This window comes from Scyliorhinus torazame, chromosome 19, assembly GCF_047496885.1.
Source record: "Scyliorhinus torazame isolate Kashiwa2021f chromosome 19, sScyTor2.1, whole genome shotgun sequence".
NCBI classification, from domain to species: domain Eukaryota; kingdom Metazoa; phylum Chordata; class Chondrichthyes; order Carcharhiniformes; family Scyliorhinidae; genus Scyliorhinus; species Scyliorhinus torazame.
The window spans coordinates 99,680,126-99,694,550 of NC_092725.1; the positions used below are offsets into that span (position 1 = coordinate 99,680,126).

The following is a 14,425-nucleotide window of genomic DNA, read 5'->3' on the forward strand; positions in this document are numbered from 1 at the left end:
TATGCATCAGAGAGCCTATGATACATGCTGGCAGTACCAGTGTTCAGTTGATCACGGATAATGTTGTTCTGAATGCCACTCGAGTCAATCTGTGCCCCCAGCTCAGTCCATCACTGGTCAACTGAGCAAAGCAAAACATTGAACAGTACGCATGCTGTTCTGTGCTAATAGCTGACTGCCCACACTAAAATGTACCTGGGGCTGAAAGGAGGAGCACATTACTAATGGAGAAAGTCAATCAATTCCAGCCAGCCCATTCTAACTGAAGCTGACAGTAAACAATGCTGGACCAAAGTAAGTTCTTTGTGCATTATGGATTAGATTGTGACCCTTTGCATACTTATCTCAAACTTTCAATTTCAAGCAGCCCCAATGACAGAGTATAAAACAGGATAAGATGACAGTAGCAGAACAAGAAGCAATCCAGGTTTGAATTGAACCTGATGTTTACTCCTGGCACTGCCTCCAGTTCCTCAGGAAATCCTCAGCACTCGAGGTCCGGTCTGACAAAACAATATTCTGTTAGATTGTGACCGTCGCTGACTACACTAACTACAGTGTTTAAGCTTCTATGGGCAGTGTTGTTACTGTTTTCTTTTAGTTGATGTTCAGAAGAAAACCACAAAGCATCTTCCAAATTAATTTGTAGTTATTTCAAATTCACTCAAAAATCACACTGTCCTGTTTTTATGTGCAATAAAAGAGCTAGGATTGTTGGAGAAATCAGGACCAGAATTTACCTTCTGTAATTGGCAAAATCTTCAATTTATCTTCAGGAGCAAGAGTCATGTGCCAGGCATTTAGTAAAAAGCTAAACGCTAGAATGGTACATGTCCAGGAATGTCCATAATTCGACAATAATCTCGACAATAACCCCTACAACAACCCCACAATAACCCCCACAATAACCCCCACAATAACCCCACAATAACCCCCACAACAACCCCACAATAACCCCACAACAACCCCTACAATAACACCCACAATAACCCCCACAATAACCCCCACAATAACCACCACAACAACCCCACAATAACCCCACAACAACCCCTACAATAACACCCACAATAACCCCCACAATAACCACCACAATAACCACCACAATAGCCCCCACAACATCCCCACAATAACCCCACAACAACCCCTACAAAAACACCCACAAGAACCCCCACAATAAGCCCACAATAACCCCCACAACAACCCCACAATAACCCCCACAACAACCCCACAATAACCCACAATAACCCCCACAATAACCCCCACAATAACCCCACAATAACCCACAATAATCCCCACAATAACCCCCACAATAACCCCCACAATAACCCCACAATAACCCACAATAACCCCAACAACCCCACAATAACCCACAATAACCCCCAAAATAACCCCCACAATAACCCCCACAAAAACCGCACAATAACCCAGAATAACACCCACAATAACTCCCACAATAACCCCCACAATAGGCCCCACAATAACCCCCACAATAACCCCCACAATAACCTCCACAATAACCCTACAATAACTCCCACAATAAACTCCACAATAAACTCCACAACAACCCCACAATAATTCCCACAATAACCCCACAATATCCACCACAATAACTCCCACAATAACCCCCACAATAACGCCCACAATAACCCCACAATAACCCACAATAACCCCCACAATAACCCCCACAACAACCCCCATAACAACCCCACAACAACCCCACAATAACCCACAATAACCCCCACAATAACCCCCACAAAAACCGCACAATAACCCAGAATAACCCCCACAATAACTCCCACAATAACCCCCACAATAGGCCCCACAATAACCCCCACAATAACCCCCACAATAACCTCCACAATAATCCCCACAATAACCTCACAAAACCCCCCACAATAAACTCCACAATAAACTCCACAACAACCCCACAATAATCCCCACAATAACCCCACAATAACCACCACAATAAACTCCACAATAAACTCCACAACAACCCCACAATAATCCCCACAATAACCCCACAATAACCACCACAATAAACTCCACAATAAACTCCACAACAACCCCACAATAATCCCCACAATAACCCACAATAACCCCCAAAATAACCCCCACAATAACCCCCACAAAAACCGCACAATAACCCAGAATAACCCCCACAATAACTCCCAAAATAACCCCCACAATAGGCCCCACAATAACCCCCACAATAACCCCCACAATAACCTCCACAATAACCCTACAATAACTCCCACAATAAACTCCACAATAAACTCCACAACAACCCCACAATAATCCCCACAATAACTCCCACAATAACCCCCACAATAACCCCCACAATAACCCCACAATAACCCACAATAACCCCCACAATAACCCCCACAACAACCCCCATAACAACCCCACAATAACCCACAATAACCCCCTCAAAAACCGCACAATAACCCAGAATAACCCCCACAATAACTCCCACAATAACCCCCACAATAGGCCCCACAATAGGCCCCACAATAACCCCCACAATAACCCCCACAATAACCTCCACAATAATCCCCACAATAACTCCACAAAACCCCCCACAATAAACTCCACAATAATCTCCACAACAACCCCACAATAATCCCCACAATAACCCCACAATAACCACCACAATAAACTCCACAATAAACTCCACAACAACCCCACAATAATCCCCACAATAACCCCACAATAACCCCCACACTAACCGACACAATAACCCCACAATAACCCCCACAACAACCCCACAATAACTCCCACAATAACCCCCACAATAACCCCCACACTAACCGACACAATAACCCCACAATAACCCACAATAACCTCCACAATAACCCCACAATAACCCCTACAATATCCCCACAACAACCCACAAGAACCCCACAATACCCTCCACAATAACCCTCACAATAACCCACACAACAACCCCACAACAACCCCCACAATAACCTTCACAATAACCCCCACAATAACCCCCACAATGACCTCCACAATAACCTCCACAATAACTCCCACAATAACCACCACAATAACCCCACAATAACCCCCACAACAACCCACACAACAACCCACACAGTAACTCCCACAATAACCCCCACAATAACCCCACAATAACCCCACAATAACCTCCACAATAACCCTCACAATAACCCACACAACAACCCCCACAATAACCCCCACAATAACCCCACAATAACCCCCACAATATCCCCACAACAACCCACAATAACCCCACAATAACCTCCACAATAACCCTCACAATAACCCACACAACAACCCCCACAATAACCTCCACAATAACCCCACAATAACCCCCACAGTAACCCCAACAATAACCCCCACAATAACCCCCACAATAACTCCCACAATAACCCCCACAATAACCCCCACAATAACTCCCACAATAACCCCCACAATAACCCCCACAATAACTCCCACAATAACATCCACAATAACCCCACAACAATCTACACAAATCCTCCACAATATCCCCCACAATAACCTCCACAATAGCCCCCACAATAACCCCCAGAATAACCCCCACAATCACCCTACAATAACTCCCACAATAATCTCCACAATAACCCCCACAATAACCCCCACAATGACCTCCACAATAACTACCACAATAACCACCACAATAACCACCACAATAACCCCCACAATAACCCCCACAATGACCTCCACAATAACTCCCACAATAACCTCCACAATAACCCCACAATAACCCCCACAGTAACCCCAACAATAACCCCCACAATAACCCCCACAATAACTCCCACAATAACCCCCACTATAACCCCCACAATAACCCCCACAATAACATCCACAATAACCCCACAATAACCCCCACAATAACCCCTACAATAACCTCCACAATAACCCCCACAATAACCCCCACAACAACCCCACAATAACCCCACAATAACCCCACAACAATCCACACAAATCCTCCACAATATCCCCCACAATAACCTCCACAATAACCCCCAGAATAACCCCCAGAATAACCCCCACAATAACCTCCACAATAACCCCCACAATAATCTCCACAATAACCCCCACAATAACCCCCACAATTACCCCCACAATAAACACCACAATAACCCCACAATAACCCCCAGAATAACCCCCACAATAACCCCCACAATAAACACCACAATAACCTCCACAATAGCCCCCACAATAACCCCCAGAATAACCCCCAGAATAACCCCCACAATAAACACCACAATAACCCCACAATAACCCCCAGAATAACCCCCACAATAACCCCCACAATAAACACCACAATAATCTCCACAATAACCCCCACAATAACCCCCACAATAAACATCACAATAACCCCCACAATAACGCCACAATAACTCCCACAATAACCCACAATAAGTCCCACAATAACCCCCACAATAACCCCCACAATAACCTCCACAATAACCCCCACAATATCCCCCACAATAAACACCACAATAACTCCACAATAACTCCCACAATAACCCACAATAAGTCCCACAATAACCCCTACAATAACTCCCACAATAACCCCCACAATAAGCCCCACAATAGCCCCCACAATAACCCCCACAATAACCCACACAATAACCCCCACAATAAACCCCACAATAACCCACAATAACTCCCACAATATACCCCACAATAACCCCCACAATAACCCGCACAATAACCCCTACAATAACCCACACAATAACCTCCACAATAACCCCCACAGTAACCCCACAATAACCCCCACAATAACCCACACAATAACCCCCACAATAAATCCCACAATGACCCACAATAACCCCCACAATATCCCCCACAATAACTCCCACTATAAACCCCATAATAACCCCACAATAACCCACAACAACCCACAATAACAACCCAACAATAACCCCACAATAACCTGTTATATACTTTGTTGTAGCCACAAAGAGAAACAATCAGAGGAGGCACACTTTGAGTTGGTACAGCATAGTGCAGGGGGTTTATTTACAAGATTCTGCTCAAACAGGGTACAATGGTGAACTCCACAAAATCCCGGGAAATGCTCCGATGCTGTCATTGCAACACATGATATTACAGCAGCCTATGGTGTTACTCTGATACATAACGTCTGAGGATCCTGGGATTATATTCATTGGAGTTTAGGAGGTTGAGGGGAGATCTAATAGAAACTTACAAGATAATGAATGGCTTAGATAGGGTGGATGTAGGGAAGTTTTTTCCATTAGCAGGGGAGACTAGGACCCGGGGGCACAGCCTTAGAATAAAAGGGAGTCACTTTAGAACAGAGATGAGGAGAAATTTCTTCAGCCAGAGAGTGGTGGGTCTGTGGAATTCATTGCCACAGAGGGCGGTGGAGGCCGGGACGTTAAGTGTCTTTAAGACAGAAGTTGATAAATTCTTGATTTCTCGAGGAATTAAGGGCTGTGGAGAGAGAGCGGGTAAATGGAGTTGAAATCAGCCATGATTGACTGGTGGAGTGGACTCGATGGGCCGAATGGCCTTACTTCCGCTCCTATGTCTTATGGTCTTATAACACACCTCCCTCTTTAGTGGCCCTGGGATTTCTACATAATCAAACACTTTCACACAGATCCAACACATTATGCTGTAACTTACATTGTTATGTTATGCATCCATGTGTACATTAGTATGTCAGTTTCTTGGGTGGACATCTGTCTCGTTTTGGCAAAACATAGCCTTCAGGAACTTGGCTGTTCGGGATATTAGGAGTGTCTTCCTGTATACTGGTCGGTTTTAGATATGGCGAAACCAACTCAGGAACTGTCTCTGGTTGTGTGGATGATTCTGTCATAACAAATTTTGTAATTTCGGCAGTTGAAGTCCTCAAGTCTGCATGTCACTGTGCATAGAAGATTTGAAAAAATTTGCACTTCTCTTTCTTGACCCTGAGATTATGTAGTCGCAGCCTTGCAATAGTAGCTTCTAGGTTCTTTACATACTCTACATCATTCGAACTTGTAATCAAAATGTTGCTCAGGTAGCATTGCACATCCGATAATCCATTCAAGGGACGAAATTCTCCGGTATCGGCGCGATGTCCGCCGACCGGCGCCCAAAACGGCGCAAATCAGTCGGGCATCGCGCCGCCCCAAAGGTGCGGAATCCTCCGCATCTTTGGGGGCCGAGCCCCAACCTTAAGGGGCTAGGCCCGCGCCGGACTAATTTCCGCCCCGCCAGCTGGCGGAAAAGGCCTTTGGTGCCCCGCCAGCTGGGGCGGAAATGACATCTCCGGGCGGCGCATGCGCGGGAGCGTTAGTGGCCGCTGACGGCATTCCAGCGCATGCGCTGTGGAGGGAGTCTCTTCCGCCTCCGCCATGGTGGAGACCATGGCGAAGGCGGAAGGAAAAGAGTGCCCTCACGGCACAGGCCCGCCCGCGGATCGGTGGGCCCCGATCGCGGGCCAGGCCATCGTGGGGGCACCCCCCTGGGGCCAGATCGCCCCGTGCCCCCCGCGGGACCCTGGAGCCCGCCCGCGCCGCCTTGTCCCGCCGGTAAGGTAGGTGGTTTAATCTACGCCGGCGGGACAGGCATTCTAGCAGCGGGACTTCGGCCCATCCGGGCCGGAGAATCGCCGGGGGGGGGGGCAACCGGCGCGGCGCGATTCCCGCCCCCACCGAATATCCGAGAATTCGGCAACCGGCGGGGGCGGGATTCACCCCAGCTCCCGGTGATTCTCCGACCCGGCGGGGGGTCGGAGAATCTCGCCCCAGATATGATCCATAATCATGGATCCAAGTGCCTCCTCGAATACCTTCCCATATTTCCTCAGAGAGTGGTTGACAATCATTCGTAGGATCAACAAGTTTGTTCACAACGGCCCAGTTTAGCTTAATATTCCTTAACCGAGATCTCTCAGACAAAGCTAGAAAGGTTCCTTGAACAATGTGTAGAGACAACTCCACTTTTTGCCTGTTAACTTCACAGTCACCTTGATGAAGCCCTTCAGTGGCATGACCTTCTCGATATATCTCCTCAAGACCACAATAACCACACAATAACCACCACAATAACCCCTACAGTAACTCCACAACAACCCCCACAATAAATCCTTTAATTCCTGGAGCCCCGTGGCAACTCTGGAGGGTTGACAACCCTATCCACAATAACCCCTCAACAACCTTCACACTGATTCTACTACAACTCCCTCCGCCACCCCCATAGCAAACCCCTAAAACAACTGGTCCCCTGCCTTCACAACACCAGCCCCCAGACAGTCTGCTCCTTCATTTCCCTGTGATTTTATCCATTTCCTTATCCTCCTGAATGTAGCAAACCCATGGTGTCTGATGTGTTGGGTGTTCTGGATCACATACAGGTCACCAACACTTGAAGTATTGCAACACTATTTTATTAAAAGGTTAACTATTTAAACATACTTGAACTGTGGGTAAATACGATACCAGCTTTAACTAAAGACCTTTGCCTTGTCCTAACCAGTTGATGCACTCAGCACATGGTGAATGTCTGTGTTGCAGGTTGTGAGCTCTGTGCTCCTAGCTAGCTGTTACTCGAATGAGCGGGAACTCTGATGTCCCTTGTCTTTATAGTGCGTGTGCTCTCACTGGTGATTGGCTGCGGTGTTGTGTATGTTGATTGGTCCCACTGTGTCCATCAGTGTGTGTGTGTGTGTCTGCACCATGATATACATGACATCCCCCCTTTTATATAAAAAAATGTGCCTGCGTGACAATAAATAGTGTGTGGTGAATGTTCCTGACTACGTGTGTGTGAAATATTTACAGGACTATGTACATAAAACTAATCTATTTACATGGGAAGGTGCCTGGTGCAGAAAAAAAACAGTGTCACACAAATAACGAGATGAACACTATATACAAACCACTTGAACGATTAAACGGAAGAACAGAACAGACCAGAGAGTCCACTAGTGCAAAGTTCACAAATTAAGTCTCTGAGGTGGCCGACGAATTCTGGTTGACCGTCAGGGTGGCACACCACTCATCGTCTGGATCGATGCTGTATACCGACAGTGGCTGGTGTCTTTGCTTCGGGGCAGCCTGTTTTTCATTACGACACCGACTCGAAAAGGCGCCTTCGGGTCCTCGGTGTCACTGCTGTGTGGGAGGTCGGAATCAGACTCGGTGACCGTGGATTGAATTGCCCGAACATTCCTGCGAGGCTGGCTGAAGCGATATGAATTGGAAGGCTGAGCTGCTCGACAGCAGGCAGCATAGTGGCCAAGTCTTCCACATCGTAGGCATTGTCAAGATTTTGTGGGGCATTGCCGCTTTAACTGGGCGGAGCCACAGTTGCCGCACGTCGTGACGTCAGCACGTTCGCTGCACCACCGCGTATGCGTGGTGCGGTCCTGCGTGGTGCGCGCCTGCACATTACGTACCTCCATGTCACCGTCCCCTCATTTGGTGCGTACAAGCCCGGGAGTCCACGAAAAGCGCGCATAATGGCCGCCCTCACCAGGCTGAGGCCCTGGAGGTGTTCAGCCGCTTGTATATGGGAGTACCGACTTGTGGCATTTTCATGTAGGACACAGGTCTCGATTGCGGTCGCTAGGGTGAGTTGCTTTACTTTGAAGAGCTGCTGACGTAGGGAGTCCGACTGAACACCGAAAACGATCTGGTCGCGTATCATGGAGTCGGAGGTGGGCCCGTAGCTGCAAGATTGCACAAGGATGTGGAGGTGCATTAAAAAGGATTGGAAAGGTTCATCCTTACCCTGCAACGCTGCTGGAACACGTAGCGTTCAAAACTTTCATTCACCCCTACGCTGCAGTGAGTGTCAAATTTGAGGAGAACAGTCTTGAACTTCGTCTTGTCTTCGCCATCAGCAAAGGTGAGAGAGTTGAAATTATGGATGGTATGGTCCCCGGCCGTGGAGAGGAGAAGAGCAATCTTTCTGGTGTCCGAGGCGCCTTCCCTGTCCGTGCCTTCGAGGTAGAGCTGGAAGCGCTGTTTGAAAATCTTCCAGTTGGCCCCGAGGTTGCCGGCGATGCGGAACGGCGGCAGCGTGCTGATGTTGTCCATGTTGCAGAATGACGGAATGCTGGCAGGAGGCAGATCACTTGCAGGTAGGTCTAAGAAGTGCTAGTATGCAACCACTCCTGGTATCATGATGTGTTGGGTGTTCTGGATCACATACAGGTCACCAACACTTGAAGTAGTGCAACACTATTTTATTCAAAGGTTAACTATTTAAACATACTTGAACTGTGGGTAAATACGATACCAGCTTTAACTAAAGACCTTTGCCTTGTCCTAACCAGTTGTTGCACTCAGCACATGGTGAATGTCTGTGTTGCAGGCTGTGAGCTCTGTGCTCCTAGCTAGCTGCTACTCGAATGAGCAGGAACTCTGATGCCCCCTGTCTTTATAGTGCGTGTGCTCTCACTGGTGATTGGCTGCGGTGTTGTGTATGTTGCTTGGTCCCTCTGTGTGTCCATCAGTGTGTGTTTGCACCATGATATACTGGTGTATATTATGACAGTGTCGGGAACCTTTATTGACCAGATTCAATATCACAGTTTTGCCTGACCCTGAACGAGGTCAGTACCCACTCTCAGTGGGTTTTGCTATGATTACTGACCACTCTCACATTGGATTTTAATGTGACCTTAATGAGGTTTTCCTTTCCAGTGCCAGGGTCAGTGAACCATTAATGAGCTGATTAATCTCAGATCAGGAGCAAAATTCTCCATCCCGCCCCGCCACATTTCTGCGCCGACCGGCCGGCGGGAGTCTCCGTTACACCGGCCGGTCAATGGGGTTTCCCATTGTGGGGCAGCCCCACGTCGTCGGGAAACCCCCAGGTGCCGGCAAAACGGAGACTCCCGCCGGCGGAGAATGACGCCCCAGATTGATCAACCCTTACAGCCGCTTCAGATTACACAGGATCACCTGACTATGTGACCGTGGCAATAGTGTTACTGTCCAGCACACAAATTAGCTTATTAAAATTTGGTAATTAATGAGTGTGGGCCCAATGCCTCACTTAGAAGTGAATAGTCTCAATTAATGGTGTTTTCTCTGCTACGGGAAACAGTCATTTGAAATATTTCTAGTGTCACGCTTCACTGAACAATGATGGGGACTGAGGACATTGGTTCAATCATCTCTCTCCTCCCTAGCTCAAGGCACTGAGGCCAATTACCTTATTCCCACTGCTTCCCATCACAGATAAATGACTGAATTTAGCCCCTTTGTGGCCTGAATGGATGTAGCACATCTTTATGTCCATGTTTTTCTCACTTGGCTCATTGTAAATTCCACAGTTGCTCGAAGCTCTGCTTGCGTGTAGAGCTGTGACTGCTCCCAGAGATCTATGGGATAGAAAGTACTGGAGTAATAAGGTAAGGCCTCAGGGGAAAGTGAGGTGATTCAGTGCATATACTTTGCTATTTTATTTCAAGGTGAACCACAGAAAGGTGCAGAAAATCATTCTTCAAGTGACAGCCGCAGGGATAGAACCAGGTGCAAATGCTCAGGTTATAGTATATCTGTATACATTGTACGCTATATCTCACTGTGTTGGAGGCTGGTCCAATTGAGGCACTGAAAAGCAAATTGGATTATTATCTGGAAAGGAAGAATGTGCAAAGCTACGGAGAGCCCTGAGATGGAGGTATTGCACTAGGTGAATTGCCCCTTCAGAGAGCAAGCACAGAAATAATGGGCTGAATAGCCTCCTTATGTGTTGTATCCATTCTGGGCTCAGGTTATATCAGTTTTATTCAGATATTTGGGTTATACTCCATCACATGTTTAATCCTGCAGATGTTTGGGTTATACTGTATCACATGTTTAATCCTGTAGATGTGTGGGTTATACTGTATCACATGTTTAATCCTGCAGATGTTTGGGTTATACTGTATCACATGTTTAATCCTGTAGATGTGTGGGTTATACTGTATCACATGTTTAATCCTGCAGATGTTTGGGTTATACTGTATCGCATGTTTAATCCTGCAGATGTTTTGGGTTACACTCCATCACATGTTTAATCCTGCAGATGTTTGGGTTATACTGTATCACATGTTTAATCCTGCAGATGTTTGGGTCACACTGTGTCACATGTTTAATCCTGCAGATGTTTGGGTTATACTGCATCGCATGTTTAATCCTGCAGATGTTTGGGTTACACTCCATCACATGTTTAATCCTGCAGATGTTTGGGTTATACTGTATCACATGTTTAATCCTGCAGATGTTTTGGGTTACACTCCATCACATGTTTAATCCTGCAGATGTTTGGGTTATACTGTATCACATGTTTAATCCTGCAGATGTTTGGGTCACACTGTATCACATGTTTAATCCTGCAGATGTTTGGGTTACACTCCATCACATGTTTAATCCTGCAGATGTTTGGGTTACACTCCATCACATGTTTAATCCTGCAGATGTTTGGGCCACACTGTATCACATGTTTAATCCTGCAGATGTTTGGGTTATACTGTATTGCATGTTTAATCCTGCAGATTTTGGGTTACACTCCATCACATGTTTAATCCTGCAGATGTTTGGGTTATACTGTATCACATGTTTAATCCTGCAGATGTTTGGGTCACACTGTGTCACATGTTTAATCCTGCAGATGTTTGGGTTGCACTCCATCACATGTTTAATCCTGCAGATGTTTGGGTCACACTGTATCACATGTTTAATCCTGCAGATGTTTGGGTTAAACTGTATCGCTTGTTTAATCCTGCAGATGTTTGGGTTACACTCCATCACATGTTTAATCCTGCAGATGTGTGGGTCACACTGTATCACATGTTTAATCCTGCAGATGTTTGGGTTATACTGCATCACATATTTAATCCTGCAGATGTTTGGGTCACACTGTGTCACATGTTTAATCCTGCAGATGTTTGGGTTACACTCCATCACATGTTTAATCCTGCAGATGTTTGGGTCACACTGTATCACATGTTTAATCCTGCAGATGTTTGGGTTATACTGTATCACATGTTTAATCCTGCAGATGTTTGGGTTACACTCCATCACATGTTTAATCCTGCAGATGTTTGGGTCACACTGTATCACATGTTTAATCCTGCAGATGTTTGGGTTATACTGCATCACATATTTAATCCTGCAGATGTTTGGGTCACACTGTGTCACATGTTTAATCCTGCAGATGTTTGGGTTACACTCCATCACATGTTTAATCCTGCAGATGTTTGGGTCACACTGTATCACATGTTTAATCCTGCAGATGTTTGGGTTATACTGTATCGCATGTTTAATCCTGCAGATGTTTGGGTTACACTCCATCACATGTTTAATCCTGCAGATGTTTGGGTTATACTGCATCACATATTTAATCCTGCAGATGTTTGGGTTACACTCCATCACATATTTAATCCTGCAGATGTTTGGGTTACACTCCATCACATGTTTAATCCTGCAGATGTTTGGGTTATACTGCATCACATATTTAATCCTGCAGATGTTTGGGTCACACTGTGTTAGATGTTTAATCCTGCAGATGTTTGGGTTATACTGCATCACATATTTAATCCTGCAGATGTTTGGGTCACACTGTGTCACATGTTTAATCCTGCAGATGTTTGGGTTATACTGCATCACATATTTAATCCTGCAGATGTTTGGGTTACACTCCATCACATGTTTAATCCTGCAGATGTTTGGGTTACACTCCATCACATATTTAATCCTGCAGATGTTTGGGTTGCACTCCATCACATGTTTAATCCTGCAGATGTTTGGGTTACACTCCATCACATGTTTAATCCTGCAGATGTTTGGGTTACACTCCATCACATGTTTAATCCTGCAGATGTTTGGGTTACACTCCATCACATGTTTAATCCTGCAGATGTTTTGGTTATACTGCATCACATATTTAATCCTGCAGATGTTTGGGTCACACTGTGTCACATGTTTAATCCTGCAGATGTTTGGGTTATACGGCATCACATATTTAATCCTGCAGATGTTTGGGTTACACTCCATCACATTTAATCCTGCAGATGTTTGGGTTACACTCCATCACATATTTAATCCTGCAGATGTTTGGGTTACACTCCATCACATGTTTAATCCTGCAGATGTTTGGGTTACACTCCATCACATATTTAATCCTGTAGATGTTTGGGTTACACTCCATTACATGTTTAATCCTGCAGATGTTTGGGTTACACTCCATCACATGTTTAATCCTGCAGATGTTTGGGTTTTACTGCATCACATATTTAATCCTGCAGATGATCGAATTATGTTGCACCATCTGAACATATGCTGCATGAACCAAGCCGGAAGCAGTCAACAGGGCAGTTCAGTTAATGTTATTTTTTCCATTTGTTTACAATAACCACAGGAAATGGCTCTGAACCGATGGTGATGGAGAAACCAGGAGTGCTCGTGGAATTGTTACAGTTTCATTGGAACTTATGATCGTACTTTTAATATTTTTATTCCCCCGGTTGAAACGAAGCAGGGGAGGGCAGCTGAAATTAATCTAGATGGCTAACGTCCTCCAGCCCCACTCCAACCCCATTCCGACCCCACCCTGATCCTACTCTGATCTCATTTCAACTCCACACCCATCCAACTCCAACCTCTCCCACATAGACCCCAGTGCAAACTATCTCCGACCCCATTCTGACCCCACTGTGAACACACTCCACCCTCACTCCACTCCGAGCCCACAGTGACTCCACTCCGACCCCACTCCAATCTAGTCAACTGGAAAACGCACACCCCTGGCAGGTGAGGTCTTTGCTCAATATGTAGACCAGGCTCTACTTCTGTCACTTGTCCCTTATCTCTTGCCCTTTACCCCTTGTACCTTGTCACTTTTTCCTTGCCCCTTGCTTGTTTGACTTTTACTTTGTCCCCCCCTACAACCTTTTCCACTAACTCCAATAGTCTGTGCAGATTGAACAGTTTACCAGGAGCTTAAGTACAGGAGGAAGCTATTCAGCTCCTCAAACCTATTTTGCCATTCAATTACATAATTTCCCATCTCTGTATCTAAACTCTATTTACCCGTCAATAACCCTTAAAATCCTTACCTAATAAAAATGCATCTCAGTTTTGAAATTTTCAATTGACTCCGAGCCTTGAGAACCATTGCGAGAGAGAGCTAAAGATTGGGTTTCAGCCCCCACTAGGCACCGACTCCATCCCTAGTACTGGTCATGGTATCAGGTTGAACCAAACCATTAATCTTCGTGCCAGATTTGACCTCAAGATGAGCTTTCTTTTTAATTCGCCCATGTGGGAGTCGCTGGCTGGGCCAGCATTTGTTGCCCATCCTTGAGAACATTTAAGAGTCAACCACATTGCCGTGGGTCTGGAGTCACATGTAGGCCAGACCAGGTAAGGATAATAGATTTCCTTCCCTAAAGGACATTAGTGAACCAGATGGGTTTTAA

General features: G+C 45.9%; 1 protein-coding gene across 3 annotated transcripts in view; it reads left to right on the plus strand.

Annotated features, from left to right (window-relative positions):
• Positions 1-14,425, plus strand: part of LOC140396358 (protein arginine N-methyltransferase 8-like) — a 108,656-nt gene that overhangs the window by 73,466 nt on the left and 20,765 nt on the right. For 2 of the 3 annotated variants that reach the window (XM_072484914.1, XM_072484916.1), the window contains one exon: positions 10,295-10,372. The exons of the other annotated variant lie outside the window; for it this stretch is intronic. In XM_072484914.1, coding sequence (XP_072341015.1) covers positions 10,295-10,372 — 78 coding nt within the window. The remainder of the gene's footprint in view (positions 1-10,294; positions 10,373-14,425) is intronic. 3 annotated transcript variants of the gene reach the window in all.